Genomic DNA, 27,446 nt, shown 5'->3' with positions numbered 1-27,446 from the left:
GCTATAGCTTGTGACGTGGCACATTTTTTTTATAAACAAAAATCTATTTTTTTGTTACGTAAATAAAGTCCTTAGTCACTACGATTGCCGAGGACTGCAGCAATTTCTCAGGTCATGGTCGAAATATTTGTTTATTAAAATTTTGTTATTAATTTACTTGAATTTCCCTATATGTAACCTGCCGAGCCAAATTCAAAAGGAGAGAAGTTTCCCGGTTCCGCTTCAGCTGTTTGGAATTAGTCAAGGCACATGCGCAGTTTCGTCACATCCGTCCTCACACAAAAAGGAAGCTACAACATTCGTCAACATTACATAAAAAACCCGCTATAGTTTATATTCGACTTCAAAAATTAATCTTACAAAAGAACCCCTCGGAATATACACTACCGTCGGAAATTGTCGGTACGATTGACGTGCGCGGGATGAAATGTTGATGTCGCACCTAAATTAAGATATTTTAAGTTTGAGAAAAGCTAGAGACTTGAAACTTAGATCACCTGAAAGCTGATAAAATTCTGCTTCTGAATATATACCTAGAATTTTTTTTCGACTTTCTGGAGCGATTATAACACTGGAAAGATTTCGAAAAAAAACGTCTAATTTTCCCAATTTCGTACCCAGTTTTTGATTCCCTGCATAATCTAGGAAAATGCAAGGAAAAATTTGTAACTCCTACAACATAATCTTTAAGATCTTAGCTTTAAAAGTAATTTTTAAGACTTAAAAAATATTGTTTCGTTTTTGAGATAAGTTGAAAAATGTCAGAGCATGTTTTTTACACAACTCAGCGTCAAAGATTAGTTCTTGCATCCCCGCTGCTTCGCCCGTTCCTTGCGCCAGGGCCAAATATGCGTGCGGGCCCCTGCTTGAAACCCGTCTTGTATTTTCTCACATTTACAGTTATTGATTATTAGAATATTAATTAATTTATTTAAAAAATGTTATTATTATTAGTTAATTAAAAGTTTAACAAATACTTTTTAATATTGTACTTAAAATTTACCAAATTGGAAAAATGTTCTTCTTTTTCAGAACTTTAAAATTTTTTGTTTAAAATTTGTAATTAATTTTTGAAAAATTTAATTTGTAGTACTAATTATTTTAGTAAAAATTATGGAAACAATAATATGAACGGTGTATGGTTAATCTTTTGCATTTGTATGACATATTGAATTATTATTAATTTTTCTGTCTTATTGAGAAGAGAATGAAACAACTGCAAGAATGTAACAATGTTCTTTATTAATTAGTTAAAACCAAAAAAATATCTTGCAAACATTCAATTAAATTTAACGTAATTTATCAAAACAATATTTTTCATTTAAATAATTTACATATTCATAAAACTTTTAATAGCACAGATTTTTAAATTGAATTGAAAATTTTCATTTCATCTTATGAGTATGAAAATATAAATATTAATAATAATAAAATATTTATAACATTTATAATAATCAATAACTGTAAATGTAAGAAAATACAAGACGGGTTTCAAGCAGGGGCCCGCACGCATATTCGGCCCTGGCGCAAGGAACGGGCGAAGCAGCGGGGATGCAAGAACTAATCTTTGACGCTGAGTTGTGTAAAAAACATGCTCTGACATTTTTCAACTTATCTCAAAAACGAAACAATATTTTTTAAGTCTTAAAAATTACTTTTAAAGCTAAGATCTTAAAGATTATCTTAAAGATTATTCTTCCCAACGTTAGTGTTTAATTATCGTAGTGTGTGATCTACGCTAATTTCGTCCCATTATCATAATGTTGTCTTATGATAATATTTCCCAAATTTTTATATCGTAATGTTTGATTTGCAATAATTGAAATTATTCTTTTATTAATTTTTACCCTCCTTTTTTTTGTTGTTTTATGTTAGTTTCTTTATTAAAAGATATATTAATTCTGTAATTTGCTGACCAGGTGTTTGTGAGTTTTTGACCTGAGAAATTGTTATTGAAGAACGCAATTTCTTTTCTTTATTATATTGATTGTTGTAATTATTGTAAAATTTTCTTTAGTGTTGTGTTATTATATGTCGCGATAAAAATGATATAGATTATATTTAAAATGGCTCTTAGGATAAGTCTATAATCGTTGAATGTCGGGATATTTAAAAATTTTGTGAAATCAAAATGAAATCTTTTTTTTTAATAAATTGTTATTTATTTTGTTTTAAGTGTAATTTGTGACTTTCTCGAACCCCCCTTCTCGGTCTAAGCTAGCGGCAACTTTCCCGAAATTAATCATGGTCTTTAATCTGATAATTGAATTTTAGATAAATTTGCTATATTTTTTTTGTCTTGTTTTATTCTATAATTTTACTTTTATTGGAATTTAGTTCTATTTATGTTATAGATTATTACTCTTTTTAAATTTTGAGATTTGTCCCAAGAAAGGACTGGCGCCCAACAAATTATTTTTTTTTTGTTTTGTTTGAAGGACCATATTAATTTCCGGATATTAATTGTAAGGACTAAAAGACTTTGGCTTTTATTGTTTATTATTATTTTAATGTTTGTTTATTATTATTCTAGCCCTTGATAAGAATTCTTTGTAATTGTTTATTGATTTATAATTGTTTATTAATTTGTAATTGTTTATTAATATTTATTTCTTTGGAAACTCTAATTTTATTTTATTATTATTATTATTATTTATTTTATTTAATAAAGGAAAAAGTCCTTTACAAGCTTTAAGACCAACGTACAATAGGTTCTCGAACGAGATGCATGATATAGAAAAGGATACAAATATATCTCTGTCCTTTTCTAACTCATGTTTCACGTTCGCGAACCTATTTTGCTTAGGCCTGTAGGGTTCAGACCTTTATTTATTTCACTGCGTTTCTACGGTGGCGCCATCTTAGATGTTGTGACATGAAAGTGCACACGTCATGTAAAGCGTTCTTTCCTATGTAGCATTCCCAGTGTGCAAAGTTACAGAACAGTTCTGTAACTGTTCTATAATAAAAAAGAACAAGTTCTAGAACTGGTGAGGAACAGGTCAGTAAAAATGTCGTCCCCCTGGTGGCACAAAACAGTAACAGGATCTGTAACAATTCTAGAACAATGTTCTATATCATTGTTCTAGAACAAATATGTAACAATTTGATAACAAAATAAATTTTTAAAAATTTTAATTCTATAACAATTCTGTAACCGATCAGTATAACAATATTCTAGAATTACAGAACGTTTTTTTGTATCAGTTTAATAAAAGTAAAATTGTAATTTGTAGTTTATTTGAGTAAAATTTCCTTGACTTAAAAAAGTAACCGTGCCCAAATAACACGGTACGTCACATAAGTATCATTGGAATATTTTTTTGAATATTCCTGTGATATTTAATGGAGATCAAAATGTCCACTTCATGATGATATCTCAGTGATATTAGGAGTATTCTCCCAGTGATATTAAGGGAATATTTCATGGAAATGATTTTTTAAATATTTTTATAGATTTCTATTTTTAACAGTCTTGAGCCACTCTATATAGTAGTACCACATTTATAAAACATCTGTTCGTTACATATTTGTTTCAGAACAGATAGAGAACAAATCTAAAATACAGTGATAGATCTATTATGTTACATTTTTGTAACACTGTTCTAGAACGCTGCAGCAACAACATTACTTAAAAATTCTAGAACTAATTAAGCACAAATGTTCTAGAACAAATGGTACATCTTCCTTATAGAACAGAGGCAGAACAACTGTTGCAGAACAGATCTAGAACACAGTTCCAGAACTGTTCTATAACAAAATTGTAACACTTGTTCTAGAACAAGTTACACTTTTTGTTCTAGAACAGTTACATAACGTGCACACTGGGTTGATTTTGATCTGACAATTTTGAAAATTATCTATTTGTGTATGTCAGCATGTTCACGTCTACGTTTGTGCAGTCGATGTGGACTCAGCTTATAATAATAAGGTCAAATGAAGGCCAACGCTAAATAGCAACGTAATCATCATTGCAACTAGAAGAAAATGATTTAGAGAAGGATAGACAAATTGTTTGTTCTTCTCTAACTCATTCTTTCAGTTGCGGTTGCGATTACGATATGATACTATCGCAATCGATTAATCGATAGAGAAAATTGTGAGTGCGCCTTAAGGGTGTTCATGCTATGGAAACACGTTATATCTTTTTAAACATCAAACGAACGAACTGCCTTAGACTACCTCTATGCTCTCGCTAGTTAAGTTTATTTTATTTTAATAAAAATTGCCAACGATGGAGCAAAATAAATATGAAGAAGGGCAAAATATAGTAAATTATAAAACTGAAATAATAAAAAATAAAAGTTTAAATGACCCACGGACGTTGAAGCAAAATGTCATGTCTTTAAAAATAATAAATTCAAAACTTTGGCCAGTGGATAGTCTAAGTGAAGAAGAAATTAAGAAAAGAAACGATGAGGTAAAGTATATAAACTTTTAAAATGTATGTGTTATATAAAATCATTAGGTTTAACATAGGAGTATGTGCACAGAAAAATTGTTGACAGGATTTTAAAAATATGTGGTGAATGTTTATCATTTTGGAAAATGGTACAACATAAGTATTGTAAAAGTCCTCATGTAAAAGGTACAGTGACAAACTGATACAGTTAAGAAAAAAAAATTTTATACGTTTATATTTTCCTCAATTTTTAACTTCATAGAAAAATAACCTAAAAATTGCTTTATTAATTTTATTTGTCCCCATCACCCTACCAATAATTTTTCAGTGTAATTTTTATACTATATAATAAGCAAGCTTTTATTCTACATATAATCGGAATAAATAAAAGATTTTGATTCTGATTACTTTTTTTATTTTATAGATACGTCAAAAAGAAAAATTGAGAGGAGAAATTGAGGAATGTCAAATTGCTATCGCAAAATTGCGAGAACAGAAGAATTTTTTCAACCAAATAAATGAAAACGTTAAACAAACAATGCAAATACAAAATAAGAGTTACACTTCAGTAATGGAAGAAAATTCAATTATTCCACTGAATAAAGAAAATTCAATTATTCCTCTGAATAACGAAAAAAACTTTCAATCGTTAAATAATTGTAAGCGAAAGTTCACGGCAATTGAAAACTCAAACAAACGAACAAAATATATAGAAAATTACATACCATTAAACAATACACAAGAAACAAAACAATCACAGGGGGAAAAATTAAACAAACAAACAAAATATATAGAAAATTACATACCATTAAACAATACACAAGAAACAAAACAATCACAGGGGGAAAAATCAAACAAACAAAATATATAGAAAATTACATACCTTTAAACAATACACAAGAAACAAAACAATCACAAGGGGAAAAATCAAACAAACAAAATATATAGAAAATTACATACCTTTAAACAATACACAAGAAACAAAACAATCACAAGGGGGAAAATCAAAAACAAAGAACCACGAAACGCAACAAACAAAACAAAAAATATATAAAACGCAACAAAAAAAACAAACACAGGGAGAAAAATTAAAAACAAAAAACCACGAAACGCAACAAACAAAACAAAAAATACATAAAACGCAACAAAAAAAAACAAACACAGGAAAGAAAATCTAAAACTAACCCAACAAAATTACAAACATTATTGAGAAAAATAAGAAAAAGACCTCAAACAAAAAATCATTTAAAATCAAATTTACATTCAATAAAAACACCACGATCATCGCCAATACATACACAAGAGGAGCTAGACAATTTTGTTTTACAAAAAACGTGTACACCACCTAAACTTATTAGCCCGATAAAAACACCACAAAAACAACTATCATTATTAGAATTAATAATGCTACCACCACCACCACTACCACCGCCACCATTACCACGATGTGAGCTAAATATACAAGAAAAAGGACTGTAGATTTTTGATGAATTAAACGCTCCATTGGATCTATCCATGCCAGATTTAAATATGCAGTTATATATATCATCTGATGATGATTATGATGATTAAATAAGTAAAAAAATTGCAATGTTTTTACTTTAATTTTTTTTCTTTATTACTTTTTTTGATAAATCATGTTTTTTTTAGTTTAAGCATTGATTTTGTTTTTTTAGTTTCACTTTATTTTCTTTTTTACTTTTTTTGATAAATCATGTTTTTTTAATTTAAGCTTTGATTTTGATTTCTTTTTAACTTTTTTTCATTATTCTTTTTTATTTTTTTTACACAAACATATGATTTTATTTTTTTATCTTTCTTTTTTAATTGGATAAGTTTATTCGTATTATTAGTAATATTCATTATTAAAGCAAAAAAATGTATAAATGTAAATTTATAAAAAATTCTTGTGTAACAAGCGTAAATAAAAAATATTTTTTATACTAAATCAAAAAATAGTTATTATTTCTATTGTTTGAGAGTGAGAGAGAGGTGAAATATTACATTTGTAAAAGAACATAAATTAAAATATATCATTTTTTTTATTAAAGTATAAACGTGTAAATACATAAAAAAAATTTACCACATATAGTTAGATATGAGATTCAATATTATTGTTCTGAAATTCAATATTGTTGTATGTTCCTCCATTGTATTTTAAAGATAACACAGCCCCACAAAAAAAAAAGTGTCATGTACTTTTGACCGGAATACCCTAACCCTATGTATTTTGACGCGCTGAACACGAATCCGAAGTCCATTTTGCTCCATCACGTCAGGATTTTTTTCTAACCTCAAAAAACATGTCCAATTTTGAGAAGTAGGCGATTTTTTTAAAAATTGATGTATTAACTTCAAACTTGGTATCTGGGGGTTTTTTGTTTTGCTGATTACGAATCTGAAGTTAGATTTTCAAAATCAAAAATGGCGGATCCAATATGGCGGACGAATTTTGAAAAAATTTTAAGATTTACTTCAAACTTTGTATCTAAGGGTTTTTTCGGTCGCTGATTACGAATCTGATGTCAGATTTCCGAAATTCGATATGTCTGATTCAATATTAAGCAATTATTTTTAAAAAACTGTCAGATTATTATGAAATTTGGTATCTACAGGTTTTCTAAGTTGCTGACAAGTAACACTAGGGAAGTGCCATACGCCGATTTTTCTGAAACTTGGCAGTTTTGTAGTTTCTTGAAAACAATTTGACACGTATGTTTTGTTTTTCCCCAAAAGCTGATTTATGGGGGGGAAATACCCCTTGAATTTTTTTTTGTAGGGGGACATTATTTTACGAAATTTTTCAAAAATTAATGTGCAATAGTGTATCTGGGGGTTTTTTGGGTCACTGATTACGAATCTGATGTCAGATTTCAAAAATTCAAAATGGCATATCCAACATGGACTTCCATCGGTCACATTAGATACGCCATTATCAATTTTTGAAAACTGACATCAGATTCGTAATCAGCGACCCAAAGAACCCCTAGATACCAAGTTTGAAGTAAATCTTAAAATTTTTTCAAAATTCGTCCGCCATATTGGATCCGCCATTTTTGATTTTGAAAATCTAACTTCAGATTCGTAATCAGCGACACAAAAAACCCCCAGATACCAAGTTTGAAGTTAATACATCAATTTTTAAAAAAATCGCCTACTTATCAAAATCCGACATGTTTTTTGAGGTTAGAAAAAATCCTGACGTGATGGAGCAAAACGGACTTCGGATTCGTGTTCAGCGCGTCAAAATACATAGGGTTAGGGTATTCCGGTCAAAAGTACATGACACTTTTTTTTTTGTGGGGCTGTGTAATTTGTTGTCAGTCGCTGCTTCCTGCATTGACAACCAGGTGGCGTTGTCAACTTCAAAAACCTTGGTGAACCGGGCAGGTAGGAACACGTTGAAATTTGTTTCCAATTCCTCAACAATTCTTTCCCCATACTTCGTCTGGACCTTACGAAGTTTCGTTACTTTGAATTGGCTCCCCAGAGTCAACTCTGACAACGGTTTTGTGGGCAGAAATTTCTCCATTCGTCCAACAGCGTTAATTCTCGATAGATCCATGTTGCTTTTCAGGTTTCTGAAGATGCTTTTTACCAAACTCGGAGAAGATTGAATGATGAATTTTACCTTAGAGTTAACCTCTTATATACCACAAAAAAATTTTCCCCATCACAAATCCCCCACTCTAAATGTGCAAAATAGTTGCGCAGTTGCCAAAAAGTTATATAAATATAAATCTGTAAAAAAAATTCCTCTTATAATAATTACCCCTCCCACTTCCCACTCATTTTACACCAAATTAAGAAAAAATTAATTTAAATTTAAAAAATATTAATTTTCAAATATTTCATATAGTGGGAATTCCCCTAGGAAGTCTTACAACTTTTTTTTAAAGACATTTTCTCTTTTTCATTCCTTGACCTTTTGAATATGGTTTTAAGTGAAGTCCTGCTCCTTTGGAGAAAGGGTTTAAATGAAGTCCTAATCCTTGTCTATAAGGTTTTAAATGTAGTCCTTTACCAATTGCAACTGCTTCCATTTTTTTATTATGTCTATGAGCTTCTTTTAACTGTTCCTTAGCAGAACTCGCATCATTTACTGCTTTTGTTACTCCAGCAGCTCCTCCGGCAATAGCTCCAAGAGCACTTAATCCAGCAAAAATTGGAATTAGTGGTAAAACACCTCCAACTTTTGAAGGTACTGGTAAAATTCCAGGAGCTAAAATTTTTTTTCTACCTCCTGCTTTTTTGATAGCTTTTCGAGCATTTTCAATAGCAGCTTTAATTGTAGATTGAGCATCATTACCTGGAATTATAGATTTTCTAGCAGAATCTACAATTTTTCTTAGTGCTGTTCGTTTCTTCGAAGTCACCTTTGTCTTCTTCTTTTTTCTTCTAACTCCCATACCAAGTTTTGACTTAACTTTCATTGTTCCTGATATTGCTAAAGCAGCAGCTTTTTCACCTACACTGGAATCGTTTGCTATCACACGTTCCCAAGCTTTTTCTGCTAATATCCTATCAGCGGCGTTTCTTGCTTCAATGTTTTCACGATTCTTTGAATATGAAATATCGTGTTCATTACAAGCAGCATCCAACCGATTTACACCAGGATCACCTCGTGCTAAACGTTTTGCCAATTTTGTGCCTGGTCCACAATATTGATAACCAGGTAGATGGAATTCAAATGGTAACTTATTCATAACACTGTTTACTAGACCTTTACCTCGAGAGCTATGATGTATAATCATACTAAAGTATGATTATTCGAAAGCTATAAAAGCCTTGTATTTACATCTTTTTTGATATAACTTCTAAAGCTACCAGTCATGAATCTGGACTCGATTGTTCAACAACATGAGAAGAAAGTTAAACGTCATGGTAGTTTTTATGAGATAGCATACGAGCAGTACTGTGAGATCCATCAAATTGTGAAAAAACTAATGTCCTTTTATCTTTAATATTACATCCTAATGGTCTTAGATTTGAAAACATTTATCTTTACTCGAAATCACTACAACAACCAAAATATAAATTCTTGGAACAAGTTGTTAGTGATGTTGATGGAGTTGAATATTTACTTTTTAGTGAGCATGAAGAAGTAATTGCTCCTCAAGATGCAAAACCAAATTCAATTTTTATATTTGATGATGTTGCTTGTGAAAAACAAGATAATATAAGAGCTTTCTTTTGTATGGGTAGACATGTCAGCGTTGATAGTTTTTATCTATGTCAGTCTTATGCAAGGATTCCGAAACATTTAGTGAGAGATAATGTTAATTTGCTAGTTCTTTTTCGTCAAGATGAAAAGAATTTGAAACATGTGTATGACGATCATATTAATACAGATTGATAAAGATAGCAACATAAATGAGGGTAGGTACAGGAAAGGTTTTGACTGTTTTGTATTGCTATAAATAAAGATACATGTTTAAATTGTCTTAGTTGAAGTTGAGATCCTGATATATCAACATGTATAGTAAAGAAAAAAAAATATTTACGTCAAATTGCTAAAGCTAGTGAAGCAATTCGACGTTAACATCGCATGTTTAAATTGGGAAAAGACAACGCCGAACAAGTATTAAATGAAACTTTTAAACCTATAGTTCAACCTTTAAAAAAAATTGTTAATATATCTGACATTAAGAGTGAAGAGATAGATAGAGTTAAAATTAAAAAGAATGATGAGAAAATTGAAGAGGAAGAATATTCAAACTTTGATGAGAATATCAGTGAAACTGGAGTAAATCATGATGACAATGATGAAGATGATAGTGATAAATTATTAAGTAAATACATGTTCTTATTAAATCATAACAGAAAGCAATGTTTGGATACGGTGTATGCAGTACGTAAAGTCAGTGATGGGTAATTTATGATTGGAGATTCACCAATAATTTTTGACAATCAATTTATTAAAATTGGTGATAAACGTTATGTGCAAAGCGTAGGTCTATTAGAACTTTTATTTAAGAGTAAACCAAACATGCTTAAGGTAAGTAAGAATGATGAAAACAATTTTATAGAAGTACTCCTAAATACAAATGCTCACAAAAAGAAGTATAGTTCTTCTGAATCAGTTCGAAAAGATAAAAGTTTCAAATATTTAAATATTATTTCAAATCTTTTTTTTTCTTCTTTAAATGCAACTAATAAAAAGAGACAATCAATAACTGGTTCTTCACTACCTCGTTCTATGATAGCTCGAAAAAATGTTAAAACTGATTATATTTATTGGGATGATCCGAACGAATTAGTTGACCGCAGTGCCGGTCTTAGGGGGGCGCAAGGTCGGGCGCCGCCCAAGGGCGCCTAGTAATTTGGGGCGCCCAAAAAAGTTGCTTATATGTATATTTTGACTTAAATAAATTTTTTTCAATAACTTAAAAATAACTTTCCGAAATTTTAATTTAAATATTTTAGGATTATTAAAAATATATATCTTATTTATTATATAAAAAAGCAATATCGTCTATTGTGAACTCAACCTGACAATAAGTAACTAAGGGTGCGGTCACAGCATTGAAATAGTTCGATATATCGAACTTTTGCAGAACATGATCGGTTGGATCTAATAGTAAGATAAGTATTCCGTTAGATCCAACGAATCAAGTTATGCAAAAGTTCGATATATCGAACTATTTTAAATGCTGTGACCGCACCCTAACGTTAGTCCCAGAGTTGCACACAGACACGTTATTGCCCAACGCTGATATGAAATATATTACGCACCCATCCCTGATTATTTATCAATAGGTAGCAAATAATAGATTCAAGTATTTTCAGTGATATAAACATCACAATTATTGCTTTTTATAAATTTATGGTTAATTTGTAGAATTAAATAACTAAACCAAGGAAAGTTTTAAAGTGAAACAAATGCACATGCTGATAAAAAATTGTATTCAAAAAGTTAAGAAGGAAATAAGAATGAACATAAAGTTTCTAACCTATAAATTCCAGTTCCCTAACTGAAATTATTCACTGGTAAGATCTTTATCGAGAAAATGTATATTTATGTTTGTGTTTTGCCTTTGTTGTAAAACTTTTTATTTTGTTTATGCTTAATATTTGTAAAAAATAACGATTATGCATGATATGCAATTATATATTTAAATCTTAGTATTATTCGTGTTTTATATTTATTTACATATATTATATTAACAGAAATATTTCACACTGTCACACTGGTATAAAAACTCCTCAATAGCAAAAAAAATTGAGTTGAAAGAAATGAGGAATTATTTTGTTGTTCAAAGGGTCGAGTCGGCCACTCTAGAAATAGTTTATAATAATAATTTTTTATTTTTTTACGTACAGGATATTCGCAATAATTTTGATTTAATAAATTAGCAAGATGTCAAGTGATAAAAAGAAACCGTCTGGTTTTGAATTTAGAAAACGAAAAGCGGAGAAAATTCAGCAATTAGAACATGATAAAAAGTTTATGGATATTAAAAAATATATAATTCAAAAAGGAAAAGACGTAATCCCTGAAGACTGTATAAAAGTTCCTTCTGAATCAAGTATTTCCGAAAGTGTTTCCACGGAATTAGTGAATGACATACATGAAATTGAAAATAAAGAAATAGATTTAAATAGTGTACAAGATACGAAAAACGAGGATATTATTGACAATTCACAAGAGATTTTACAGTTGTCTGATTGTGGAAATTGGCCTACCATTCGAAATAATAGTCTTATCGATGAGTTGATTAAAGGAGGTCCAAATCAAATTAAAATTGACAATTACCCTCAAAATGGAGAAGGTCGACATTTTTCAAACTCATATTATACTAGAAAACTTTCAAATGGCGAAGTACTTTGCAGACGATGGTTAGTGTACTCTCTTTCGCGAGATTGCGTATTTTGCTTTTGCTGTCGACTTTTTGACAACAAATCTATTTCAAAATTCGTTGGTGATGGATTCAATAAATGGAAAAATTTATCAGAATATCTTTCAATTCATGAGAACAGTCTTTCTCATAAAAAAGCTTACCGAATGTGGATAGAAACAGAGATGAGGCTAAAAACAGGAGAAACTATCGATAAAGAGGAATTAAAAATTATTAAAAAAGAGAGTTTGCGATGGCAAAGTGTTTTGTTTCGGCTGTTGAATATTGTTTTATATTTAGGTGTAAATAATATGGCTTTCCGAGGTAATTCAGATAAACTTTTTACGCCTAATAATGGTAAATTTCTGGGATTAGTGCAAACGATTGCAAAGTTTGATCCTGTCATGGAAAATCATTTGAATCTTGCTGTGGATGGCAAAATTGTTGATCATTATTGTGGGCCAAAGATACAAAATGAATTAATAGATTTAATTGCTGAAAATGTAAATGTTGTAATTAAAAATAATGCTCTATCAGCCAAATATTATTCAATCATTGCTGATTGTACGCCAGACGTTTCGCGAAAAGAACAACTTTCCCTTACTATTAGATTTGTAGATGTAACTGTCGATACGGTAGAAATAAAAAAACATTTTGTGGGATTTATTAATGTCAATGATACGACTGGTGCAGGTCTTACTGAATCAATACTTCAAATGTTGGAGACATTCGGACTTTAACCGGAAAACTGCAGAGGTCAAGCATATGATAACGGATCTAATATGAAAGGAAAAATTGTTGGCGTGCAAAGAAGAATATTAGATGAAAATCCGTTGGCTGATTTTGTATCTTGTGGATCCCATAATTTAAACCTCGTAATTTCTGATGCTGCACAATCTTCAGTCAAGTCAGTAACTCTTTTCGGTGTACTTCAGAGATTGTTCACATTATTCTCTGCTTCAGTCAATCGGTGGAAAATTTTGACTGATCACGTTGAACTATACACGTTAAAAAAACTATCTGACACACGTTGGGAAGCAAAAATCAGTAGTGTGAAAGCAGTTCGATACCAAATCGGTGGAATTCATGACGCTTTAGTGGCTTTATCTGAAATTCCAGGTGGCGATAGTCATACAGCACATGAAGCTATTACTTTAGCCGAACAATTAAAAGACTTTAGCTTTCTTGTCTCACTGATTGTGTGGTATGATATTCTTTTCCAAATAAACATAGTCAGTAAATCGCTTCAAGCAAAGGATATGGACATCACCGAATGCGTAGAAATGTTAAAGAACTGCTGCAACTTTTTAGAAGACTATAGAAAAGAAGGTTTTAAAAAGGCCATTGTTACAGCAAGAGAACTAGCAGATGAGCTTGAAATTGAACCAATTTTTAAAGAAATAAAAAGGGTACGACGTGTTAAGCGGATCTTTAATGAAAAAAACAAAGACGAACCAATCACTTGCCCAGAGAAGAAATTAGAAGTTGAATTTTTTAACCCCTTGTTGGATACAGTTTTATCATCAATAAAAGAGAGATTTCAACATCTTAATGAATTTTCAAAAATTTGGGGTTTTTTGTATAATGTTGATAATCTGCCAGATCGAGACGAACTTTTAGAAATGTGTAACAGTCTTCAAATTAAATTAACAATAAATTCAAAATCAGATATTGAAGGTGGACAACTTTGTGATGAATTGTTGAGTGTCAAAGGATTTCTTGTCGATAAATCTAAAGTCAAAATTACTCCACTAATCGTATTAAACTTCATAAAAAAACATAATTTGCAAGATTTGTATCCAAATATATGGATAGCCATGCGTATTTTATTAACAATACCGGTAACTGTAGCAAGTGGTGAACGCAGTTTCTCGAAATTAAAGTTAATTAAAACGTACCTAAGATCGACAATGTCACAGAATAAACTTTCAAATTTAGCAACTTTATCTATTGAACACGATATCGCCGAAAATCTAGATACCTCTGTTCTAATTCAAACTTTCGCTGAGAAAAAGGCTCGAAAAGTTGATTTTAGGAATTAAACTGAGTTAAATATTTTTATAAATTTTCCATTTCTGTTTAAACATTCGTCGTAATGTAAATTTTTACATAAAAATTAATTTGTACTGTGAGGTTATATTTAATCTTTGAATCTTACTTAATATTATCCATATGCTTTTTAAATAGAATTCTTACAAAAATACATAAGTGCTTTTATTAATTTCTCATTTTGAAATACAATAGGAAATTAATCATTGACAAAAGCTAAATCCCATAAGAAATAGCAAATGATTCGTTAAAATTTATACTGAAAATAATTGTCAAATCGTTATCAAATATATACACTAATGGCTAAATTTTGGACTATTAATAACAACAAATATTGGTTCACTTTTCTGAATTTCCTTTCCATACAAGGGGCGCCTGGAAAAATTTGCCCAAGGGCGCAAGGAAGGCTAGGGCCGGCACTGGTTGACCGTTTAAGACTGCCAACGGCATCTAGATCAGCTGGTATTCCGAGTCATGACGGTGAAATTATGTCTATTATTGAAGAGTTACGTGAAGCAGAAATTATATATTAATAAATGCTCAGTCGACTATAGATCAGTATAAAAATGAGCATTGATGTGTTCGGACATCCTGTTAATCGAGGAGGAAGTGTAGTAGCAAAGCGAGGACCACCTGGACCGACTGGACTTGGTTTTAAAATAAATTCACAAGGTAACTACGACGTTGAAGGTAGAAGAATTTGCAACGTTTTAAAAGCTGAAGATCAAGAGGACGCTGTTAATTTAAATCTTGCTCGACGTATGATAGAGAACGAAGTGCGATTAGTTTATCAAATTACATCTTCATTGCGATCAGACATTGACAACTTAATGGAATTGAGAAAAATTAATTTCTATTCAACATATAGTAACTTAAAAGCACCCATTGTTGCACGATTTAATCGAACACTCAATAGGAAAATGTGGATTCAGTTCAGTTTAAGAGGAAATTACAAGTGGTGTGATATATTACCTAATCTCATTTCTGAGTATAATAATACAAAACATCGTACAATTGGTGTCACGTCACCGTAACTTTTTTTTATATTTATTTATGTAAAATTAATTTTTTTTAAAAATACATTTGTAAATAAATAATTGTTTTTGAATAAACAAATATTTGTTAACAAATATTTGTAAATAAACAATTATTTATAAATAAACAATTATTTATAAATAAACAATTATTTATAAATAAACAATTATTTATAAATAAACAATTATTTATGAATGAACAATTATCTATAAATAAACAATTATTTATAAATAAAACGAATATTTTGGATTAAATCAATTATTTATAAATATCAAAAATATATAATAAAATAATAATGTAATAAGCATAATTAATGTTAAAATGATCAATATATAAAAATTGTAATTTGGGATGTAGTGTTCTTGACATTTTGTACTATTAAAATATGGAAATCAACATACGGAGTCACCAACACATAGAAGAAAAGCAATAAACACATTTCACTTATGTGAGGTACCGATCTTGAAACTAACCCAAAGAGGCGAGCTGGTACCGCCGCGAAAAATAAATAGGAAAATATACCTATATAAAGGGAGACCTTTCACTTCAAAGGCAGTCCCAAAATATATACAAGGAGTTCGTCATAGCAAGTGTTACATACAGTCCCAGAATTTATACGCACAGAGTCCATCAAGTTAAATACAGTTCTAATATATACGCAAGTGAAAAATCTAAGTTTTAACAGTAAAGCCGTCAATAACAAACTTTTACGAGCGGTCAAAAAACCTCAATAGAAGACCAAATCATTGAAAGTCAGGTGCTACAAGACGAAGATTTGGTAACCCATCAAATACATAAAATAAGGTAGATTTCATAATTATTTGATTGTACAAATTGTCAGAAACATTTATATTCTTTAAAAATAAATACTTTTTATATAATATTAAATCATTCAGTTAGTAAAACCTCTTCCCAACTTAGTTATTTTAACTAAGTTAAATTAAGGAAATTAGAATAGGGAACTATTATAAGTTTATATTAGTAAAAAAAATAATATTTATGACATAACAGAACTTATAATTTTTGATGCATCGGTCTGGGTTAAATTATTAAATGAATGATCATTTTTCAAAAATTTTTGCAATATTAATTAAAAATATAAATAATTAAATAAATAATTCAATAAACAATTAATAAATAAACAGTTAATAAATAAAATAAATAAATAATTAATAACTGAACTTAATTAACAAATTTTTAAACAAATAATTATAAAATCAATAATTAATTAATAAATTTTAAATAAACAATATAAAAATAATTATATGAAAATTTTTAAATAAACAATAAATTAATATTAAAAATAAATAATTCTCTTAACGGTGTTGCAGGGCCAAGAAATCTCACTGTTGCCAACCCACTCTCCCCCACTTTCATGTATTTTTCCACTTTAACAATTATTTTAAAAAAATCAAGGCACTTTATCGAAAAAGTGGGCTTTTAGCGCCAAAATATATTAAATAAGCTTTCGAAAAAACTTTACCCGGTCCTACAACGATGTTTCTACGAGCCGGAATATTATTTCTACTATGACATTTGACACATGACAGCTGAGGTGGCTTGTGAATGAAAATGGAGGTGGCACGACAGGTTGCCTACGTAAAGGCATATCACTATGATAAAGTAGAGTAGAACTTTATTTTGGAAAAAAATACAAAAATTTCTTTTTTTGTCACAATGTTTTAATGAAAGTATATAAAATAACATAAATTAGTGAGTGTTTGTTTATAAAAATTATAAAACAAATAAATTTCGTCAAAAAAGAAAAAATTCTTTAAAATTATTTTGAAAATTGAATATATCAATTTACTATTTTTTGAACCAATTTTTTATAGTAATTACATTAAATAAATTGAATTAAAATTACTAATTAGTAATTTTTTTGGCTATAATTTATTAAATTATTAATTATTATGAAAATTTAAAAAATTATTTTTCTAATTTTTTTTTCTCAAAATGTACAAATTAGTAATTTTATTTTTTAATTATTATAAAAATTTGTCTGCAAAATATTGTCCAAGAATTAAAATGACCAATTTTTCCATTTTTGAGGAATAATTTATTAAATATTTAATTACTAATGTTTTAAAAGTTACAATTTTTAGAAATTAAATTATATCTAAAGATCTCAAAATATTTTTTTTAAATAAGTTAATTTGTAATTATAAATTGAGAAATTTTTTTTAATTCGATAAAATACATTTATTTTACATTTTTCATTAGGTAAAATTATTAAACATATGTTCTTTTGCATATTTTCATCGTTGAGTTGTGACAGAAAATAGTATTCTTATTATTTTCCATACCGAAATAGTTTCCTATGTTAACATAGTGTTCCGCTTTTACGTAGGCAACCTGTCGTAGTACATTCGTTTACAAGTTACCACAAGCTGTCAAGTTTTGTACGAAAAATAATATTGATACTCGCAGAATTTTTGTATCCTATCAGAGAAATTTTTTTTCAAATTCTTGTTTAATTTAGTTTTTCGATAAAGAGCCCTTTTTCTACAAAGCATCTAGTTTTTTATAAAAAAATTAGAAAAGTGCAACATTTTTTAATAATACTGTGATGTTTTGGATAATTGAATTAATATTATTAAATTATGAATTATTAAAAATTTTATAAATTACCATTTGGGAAAATTAAATTGTATCTCATGTTCATTCAATTTTTTTATATTAGTTCATTAGAAATTATTTTTCAAGTAAAAATTATTTTTTGTAATCTAATTACAAATATCTTCGATTTCCTTTCTAACTTATCGATAAATTGCTTCCTTACATAAAGGGGTCACAGATGGCGCAACACAGGACCTTTTTGTCGTCAAAGAGTTTTATATTCTCTATATGACGCATGTATACTCCACACTTTAAGGGACACTCTCACCTCTTGGCTGCCTGCCTGCCTGCCGTAGTTATCATGGCAACGTGTAGGAGTAATAGAGATAGTAAATTCAAATTTGGATTTTCTCTCTCTCTCTCTTACTCCTACACGTTGCCATGACAACTCCTGCAAGCAGACAGCCAGCCAAAAAGGTGTGAGTGCGCCCTTAGACTATTAATATTAGGAGACGCCTGTTTCTGTCCGCCTTTCAAAAAGTTCTAATAGACCTTTTCATGCTGATCGTTCTGTCCTTATCTAGCGCATACAATGACGCATGAGTTGGAAGAGGACAAAATGATCAGCATGAAAAGGTCTATTGTAATTCTGTCAAATTTAAAATTTTAAAATGTTAAAATAACCTAAATGCATTGGATATAATGTGATATTATTCAAACATCTATTTAATAAATGGAGTTTATTGTCAAATTTATTTTCAACAAAAAAGCAAATTGTCTAAAACGCATTTACTAGAATCATAAAAAAGTCTAAATTTTTTTATTCAAACTTTCAAATGATAAAATAATTGCACAACCCAATGTATGTTATTTATAATTTTATTATAACCTAATTTTAAAGGGTTATAATTTTTAATTATACAACTTGTATTTAATAAAATTTGACTTTTTTATGATTCTAGTAAATGCGTTTTAGACAATTTGCTTTTTTGTTGAAAATAAATTTGACAATAAACCCCTTTTATTAAATAGATGTTTGAATAAAATCAAATTATATCCAATGCATTTAGGTTATTTTAACATTTTAAAATTTTTAATTTTACAGAATTACAATTAGAACTTTTTGAAAGGCGGACAGAAACAGGCGTCTCAATATTAGAATCCAAGAAGAACTATTTGCCATGCGCGTACGTTCGCGCACTGGGCAAGATTTTCAAAACCTTTTAGCCGTCAAATGAATAAACGCTGAATTTCTATGTAAAATACATATTTTACTCACCTCTTTCAAAAAATAAATTAGGTATGAAACTTTTAAAGTAAAGTACAAGATATTTTACTATAAAAAACACGTTTCTGATGTATTTTACGTGCCCAAACCTCGTAGCATTACTATAATATGTTTAGTTTATCGAAGAACCAAAAATGAAAACAGAAACAAAAAAGTTTATGCATTGTTATTGAATAAAAAAAATTTTGTTGACTTGAATAAATCATTTCATAACTTTTGTTGACTGAGGAAGATATTTGCAAATATTTTTTAAAAAATATATTTTTTTCATTTCTTTTTCAGTTTTTTCAACAAACGTTTTTACAAATAGATTCTTTGTTGAAGTTCATTACTAAAAATTATTATTAAATATTCTACAGAGTTCTTGGAATTAGACTAAGAACAGTTTGGAATTGTTGTTATTCTTCATTGAAAAAATTTCTATCTCGGAAACAACAAGGTTTCTATCGTTAATGCCGATTTTGATGCAATGACAAGGAATCTTTGTTAAATTAGCAATAATGCAGACAAAACTCTGTCCACATAGCACAACATTTTTCAGGAAGTTTACGGCAAATTTACACTGCAAACTTGATACCTGACGGACATTTTAGTATTTACTACAAGTTTGCTGCATATTTCTGAACTTTGCATTGCAAACTTGTCGTAAACTTCATGAAAAGTGTTGTGCTATGTGGATGCTCTAAAAAAAATTTATTTGATTTAAATAACTGATTACATTTTTATTATTACATTTTTATTCTCAGATGAATATTCACTTGATTCAGGAATAATTGTGTTCGATCTAATAAGTTCAGTATTTGAAGCAAATACCATTTATTTGTTCTGAATAAGAATTATTTGATTTGAGTATATTTGTCATTATAATTAACTATTTTTAGTTGGTACCTTTTATAATAAGGAAAAATGGTTGCAAAGGCAATGACAAGTATGTTTATTTTTATTATTATTTATTTAATATCAATACTTTTATTGAAAAAAATTTCTAGCTATTTTTTAAAATATAGCGTATCCTTATGGAGCTTCTAGAATACGTTCGAAAGGCAAGTGCAAGTACAAGTTCCTTGGTCAAAACGTTACGCGCGCAACCAACTCTAATGCTGATTCCACATATACGAAACGCGCGCGTGTTGCGTTGACGCGTATCGCTAGCGACAGAGTGGTATACGTATTAAACTATACGTATATCACTCTATTGCTAGCGTTACGCGTCAACAAAAACGCAACACGCGCGCGTTTCGTATATGTGGAATCAGCATAATGCTAATTGCACATATACGAAACGCGCGCGTTTTGCGCTGACGCGTGTCGCTAGCGACAGAGTGGGATACGTATTTGTTGACGCGTAACGTTAGCGATAGAGTGATATACGTATAGTTTAATACGTATACCACTCTGTCGCTAGCAACACGCGTCAGCGCAAATCGCGCACGTTTCGTATATGTAGAATCAGCATAAGGGACTTGCATTCCCGTTTAGGACGTATTGTGGAAGATCTATTAGGGGCCATTCAAGTATTACGTATGAACATTTTTTTAAGCTTCTTGACACCTCCCCACCTACTTGTTAGATATTTCACATGCGAATAAGTAATTGATAAGATCTTTCTCTTTTTTAACGCATTTCCCGGCTGAAAAAACTTTTACTAGAAAATGTACAAGTTCTTGTACATGTTCATTAATGAACTTGTACATTTTCTTTTACATGTTCAAGTAATGTTCATAAAACAAGTTCAGCATCTGGAATTGAGACATGTTCTTGTACCAGAACTTGTACAAGATCCTGAACAAGAAAATATACTTGTACAAGAAAATGTACATGTTCTTGTACATATTTTTTTTGTGCAGGTTTCATGTAAATTTTCTTGTACCAGATGTGGAACATGTTCTTGTACATGTTCATTTATGTCTTTTAAATAAAAAATTAAAAACTTTAAAGGCTGCGCAGTAGTTTTCTTAAGCCTTTACAGCTGTGCAATAATTTTTAGCATGCATAAGTGAAGAGTCTTAATAATTATAACTTATTAAAATTTCAAATTTTTTTCAAAAACTTTTTTAAACAAATTTTCTTGTACAAGAACATAAACGTATTCATGTAAAAGTACTTGTACATGAAACGTGCACAAAAATATGTACAAGAACATGTACATTTTCTTGTACAAGTATATTTTCGTATCCATGATCTTGTACAAGTTCTGGTACAAGAACATGTCTCAATTCCGGATGCTGAACTTGTTCAAGAACATTACTTGAACATGTACAAGAAAATGTACAAGTTCATTAATGAACATGTACAAGAACTTGTACATTTTCTTGTACAAGTTTTTTCAGCCGGGTTAGTAACCTTACAAAAAATTTTTTTGGGGTGTAAGCATTAAAAAAACTGGCATGTATTTGTGTCGTGGACACATAGCAAAAGTCAAAATTTAATTTAATTTGTTTCAAGCTCCAGTTTATAATTTGTTTCCGATAATTATTTTCATCTATTTGCAGAGAAAACTTGAGGCAAATACAGTTAAATGACATCAAATATTGTAAAGTGGTTGGTCGAAAGTGGACAAACTGCTCACTATCAGACATTACTCCAAGCTGGTTCAAAAATATTTAAATGCTTATTACAATTTATACCAAACACATTAAAAGTAAAATTAACTTTCGTTTTCTATTAATTATTAAAATAGGACATTAATAACCAATCAAATCGATTTAAAAGAGATAAAAGAAGAAACTAAGGGAGCAAACCCCTCGCCATGTGACTGACAGAAAGTTAAGTTTTCCCTTTTTATACATCACATTCATTCAGTACTACATATTGTTATTTAAATAAATTTATTTACATAATCTTACCAAAATACAAAATCAGAAAACTCGTTATAAAAATAATTAAGGGGGGAAAGTGAAGTAAAACCACGTTTTTTCAAGATTTTTTTTTCAGAAAAACGGTAAAGTTTATTATGTCTTCTTAATATAAATATAAAACTACATGATATGTTTTATTCATAAAATTTATTTTGATCAAAAATATTTAAAAATGGCGGCACAACACATGCTTGAAGTTGCCTCTTTGATTTTGCGCCTTGCAATCCCCAGGCCTCAAATCTGAACAAAATTAAAAAAATCTTGTTTGTTAAAATATAAAATTACGCACAACATGATGAAGCGAAAAAGAAAAAATTTTTTTTTGAAAATTCAGGACGATTTTGAAAAAAACCATTACTTTTTAATAAACAATCGGTAAAAAAAACAAGGAAAAAATTTTTTTTCTAAAAAAGGGCCTCTTCATGTTGTGATCAATTAGTTGAAGAATATTCGTTCGTGCCAAGTTTCATCCAAATCGGTTAAAAATTGACTGAGCTTCCTGGCGGTTACTCAGTAACTAACTAACTAACGGCGCACGGAAAAACAGGTTTTGAGAAATACGCGTCCAACGTTTTTAATAAAAAAAATGAACATTGTTTAGACGATTATCTAACCAAGAAAATCGTCTTCAGAGAAAAAAAATAGAAAGCACTTATCTGGATAATTAGAAATATGTAAATTTTTAGGAAATCTGCTTTACTTCGATGAAAAACTTTAAACGCATTATCCTTGGACATTTGATTTTGGTCGTGTACGTTCATGGACTTTTAGATATATCAATGCTTAGAATTCGAATGTAAAAATTTAGGACCATAAGAAACACTTCAAACTAATTTTTGAAAAAAAATATTCTTCAAAAAAAGTAATTTTACATGACTTTACCCCCCTAAATAAATTATTATTTCATACATTTCAAACTTTTATTTGTAAATTCAAAATTGTACATTTTATTTTTTATTTATTTTACATTCAAGACTATACACATTGATCAAATTTTCATTATCAAATGTTTTATTTAGCGCATGAAAAATTAAAGTGTTTAGGAGATCCAACTGTATTTAACAATTTCTTTAATGGTCAATTTTAAAATTTGCTCCGGAATATCTTGACCTGTTGGTCTTTTGCCACCTTGTACATGAATAATAATCCCTCTTCTTTACAAGAATTTCTACAAATGACTATTTATTCCATTATTTGTAAAATACACGGAAAAAAAGTTCACCGAAAAGTCGGGAACTATTTTTCAAGTCTTGGACACGACATAATATCCGCCAAGCAGTGGGTAGACCCAGTCGGGCCAACTTTGGGTACCAATAATTTTATTCGACTTTTGGTAAAAATGTGAAAATTATAGAATTAACATATGTGACATGGGCAGTTAAAGGAAACCTTATGTTCGAAAAAATTTATTTTTACTTTTTCGGTGATTTTTGCAGGAAAAGATGTGCTCTTTTCAATGGAATAGTCGGTGCGTCTCTAGCTTTTTTAGTTTTTTGCAAATGCACTTCAAAGTAGGACACAACTAGTAAAAAAATGTACAAAAAATTAAGTGAAAAAAAGTTCATAAAAATTGATTGGATTCGCTTGAAACTTGTTAGTCGGGGGTTTTTGAAGTCGCTGATTACGAATTTGGCATTAGATTTTTAGAATTTAAAATGGCGGATGAAAAATAAAAAATTGATCGTATTTGTTTAAAACTAGTTACTGGATCCGAAATTTTTTATTCTGAAAATCTAATGCCAGATTCGTAATCAGCGACCCCAAAGACCCCCATGTTATGAATTTCAAGCAAATCTGATGAACTTATAGTATATATTTTAATCAAATCCACTTTATTTTCACATTTTTTTGGGCGTCATATTGGATCCGACATATTTAATTTTAAAAATTTAATGCCACATTCGTAATCACCGACCCCAAAAATCCCCGTATAAGGATTTTCAAGCTATTTCAATATGCGACTAGTTAACTTTGAGATCGTTTTTCTCGAAAATTTGTTTTCGGGCTAAGGTTCCTTTCAACTGTTCAGGTCACATACATATTGGGTGTTGTCTTAAATTTATAACTTTTTATTGTCTGCATATTAACTCTAAACCAAATCTTGTACCTTCACAGATTTTAAAATATCTATCGCTAGTAAGGGTCGAACCCGCAACCTAACGCTCTGGAATCTAATACGCTTATACCATTAAAAATACGCTTACGTAAGCGCCTAAGGATAAAGATGATTTTATAAGCTGGTATAGTGAACTCAGTGGAAAAAATTCAAGTTTTTTAGGATTTTGTTTTGGCAATACAGAGAGAGTTAATTTATTTTCAACAATAATTTTTAAATGTTTATTTTATATTTATGTATTAAGAAGTAGTATACCAAATTTCATAAGGGTCCAGTACATTTTGAGTTATGGCGCATACTGACTTTAAAAATACCAAGTTTCAGAAAAACTCTTTAAACTTTTAAGGAACAGATGTACAAAAATTTTACTTGATGATTGACATTATTTTGAAACATTAAAATGCAATTTAAGAAATTTGGCAATAAACATTACTTATGGCTCAGGAATCGCTCTTTCAAATAGTGTATCAGAAAATATTGCTTTAAAAATAAATTGTAAACGATTATTTCATAAACAAAACATGCGTCATGTAACATGTCTTGGAGTCTGCCCCAATGCAATGGACGCTTAAATACTCATAACTCTGTCAATTTTGAAGACAGCAACTGCATATAGATGTAGGATAGATGTAGGATGACTGTGGATATCCCACACTTAGAAACAGGATTGGCTTACAGTGATTTTACAATGTAATTTTACTATCATGGGGTCGTGAATAAACTACGTGATCAATTTTTCGACCTTTCTTAAACCCCTCTTCCCTTCGTGACCAACCGTGACTTTTATCACAAACACCTCTCCCCCTAATAATGTAACGTTATCTACAGCTTAAATCTGGAATAAAATAGTACCTGTCCAAATTTTATTTGTTTAAAAAAACTATTTTTTTTTCATAAGGAGCTATTTCATTAAAACCTAAGTGGAAATTTTTTCTTTTAACTTTATTATAAATAAATTATTCAATATAGGGTAAGTCCGGAGGAGATGGCCATCGTTTTTTTAAAGGATTGTAAAATTTATAAAAAAGCAACTTTAATCTGAACTTTTATTGATAATTAAACATTGAACACTTAACTTTAAGATAGCAAAAGGTAAAATAAAATATTTTCATAGAAACAAACTCAAAATTTACATTTTCTAAAAAGTGCATTTGGCTATCTCTCCCGGAATGTCCGGGAGAGATAGCCACATGAGGTGGGAGGGATGGCCAATACCTATCATTTTTGGTTTTTAGCTCTAAATTATTTTTAAAACGTTCATATTATTTTTCTCTATTTTTGGTCGCATTTTAAACAAGATATCATGAAATTCAGTGCAGTATTCATATGGACAAAAATATCAAATATTGCACTGAATCTCTGGTGTCAATTAGCAATTATCTTGCTATTAGACATTGATAAATTTCTTTTTATTTAATATTTCTTCAGAATTAAAGTTTAACATGAAAAATGTGAATAAAAGTCATTAATGGCCATCTCAACCAATAATACATGAATGAAGTAAGCATTAAAATATTAAAAAAAAAATAATTTCTCCCTTCTTATCTTGATAATATCAAAGCGTGGGTTATGTACTATTCAATAAAGCAAGAAATTTCAAATTATGTTAAAAAATAACAATATGACAATAAGAAATATGAATTTTTGAATTTTTATATCTTCCAATACGTATTAAAAAAATGTGTAAACATTTTAAAACTTTAAAACATAATTATTACTTATATATTAAATAATTTCTTTTGACAGTCAAGTCTATTTCACTAGTAACGTTACTTTCTCGAAACCCCCACCCCCTCTCGTGTTTCAAATCGCGATTATGAACATAACCCCCCCCCCCTAAAGTGGTCACGTACTTTATTAAAGTACTGTTCGCGGTAAAAATTAAAAATGTAATTAAAAATAACAACATTAAAAACATTTGTCTACCACCCAAGTAGTAAGTAACATTACTGTAATACCACTGTAATGTTACATGTAATGTTAGTAATATTACAATGTAACATTGCAGAGACATTACAGCAATATTAAAATGTTCGCCCCAAGTTAATATTACAAGTAATGTTACAGTAACATTACAATGTAATTTTAACGTAATGTCACAGTAATATTACAGCAATGTCACAGTAACAATGCAAAGAAGGTTGATAAAACTGTTATTATACTGAGTTTTACGATATTTCTTTGTAACATTACATTGACATTGCTGTAATATTATTGTGACATTACCGTAATCTTACTGCAACATCACAGCAATATTACATTGTAATTCCACTGTAACATTACTTGTAACATTAACTGGGGGCAGACATTTTAATGTCACTGTAATGTTACATTGTAATATTTCTAACATTACATGTAACATTACAGTGACATTACAGTAATGTTAGGTGCTACTTGGTCATTTTGAATTGTTTCATTTTTACTTCAGATTCGTAATCAGCGATCTCAAATTCGCTAGATACCAATTTCATCAAACTCCATCAATTTCCAAGTAACTTCGTCCGCCATTTTGGATCCGCCAGTTTAAATTTTAAAAATCTGAATTCAAATTCGTAATTATCGACCGTGAAAACCACCGAGTAAGAGTTTTTAAGAAATTTTATCGAATTTGGAAATTTATCAAAATTTTTGTCCGACATATTAGATAAAAAATGATGTATTTTGAAAATATGAGTTCAGAATCGTAATCATCGACACCGAAAACCCCCGAGTAAAATTTTTAGAAAATTATATCGACTTTGATACTAATGTATTTTGAAAAACTGACTCCAGGATCGTGATCAGCGACCCAAAAACCCCAGAATAAGAATTTTTGCGAACATGCGTTAAGTTGTTTTAACCTACCCTATTGCCATCTTAAGCTATTTAATGGACAAAAGGGTTAAGTTTATTTGAGTGTAGACCATTTAGCGTTACCCAGGGTGCACCAACGAGGAGGCGGTCTACTTTACACCCCAAAATACGCAAGGACATTTATGCACGATTTTAAATTTATGTACAAATTTATGACATTTATGTAAAGTAACAAACCTTGCGCCCTTTGCACGCGAGGACATTCATGCTTACTATCCAACCTTGCGCGCTTTGCACGCAAGGACATTTATGTACAATAACAAACCTTGCGCGCTTTGCACGCAAGGACATTCGTGCTTACTATCAAACCTTGCGCGCTTTGCACGCAAGGACATTCATGCTTACTATCAAACCTTGCGCGCTTTGCACGCAAGGACATTCATGCTTACTATCAAACCTTGCGCGCTTTGCACGCAAGGACATTTATGCACAATAACAAACCTTGCGC

General features: G+C 29.8%; 1 protein-coding gene across 1 annotated transcript; it reads left to right on the top strand.

Moving 5' to 3' along the window:
• The first annotated feature begins 12,551 nt into the window (after window positions 1–12,551).
• Window positions 12,552–14,282, top strand: LOC127284307 (52 kDa repressor of the inhibitor of the protein kinase-like). The gene is made up of 2 exons (XM_051309696.1): window positions 12,552–12,698; window positions 13,203–14,282. The coding sequence occupies exons 1-2, from the start codon at window positions 12,552–12,554 to the stop codon at window positions 14,280–14,282; spliced, it is 1,227 nt and encodes a 408-aa protein (XP_051165653.1).
• The last annotated feature ends 13,164 nt before the right edge of the window (window positions 14,283–27,446 follow it).

The sequence above is a fragment of the Leptopilina boulardi genome, unplaced genomic scaffold (assembly GCF_019393585.1).
Source record: "Leptopilina boulardi isolate dan_hultmark-lab unplaced genomic scaffold, ZJU_Lbou_2.1 LbouV2_322, whole genome shotgun sequence".
In the NCBI taxonomy this organism is placed as follows: Eukaryota; Metazoa; Arthropoda; class Insecta; order Hymenoptera; family Figitidae; genus Leptopilina; species Leptopilina boulardi.
Note: the sequence above shows the minus strand (reverse complement) of the source record. Positions and strands in the feature narration are given on the sequence as shown.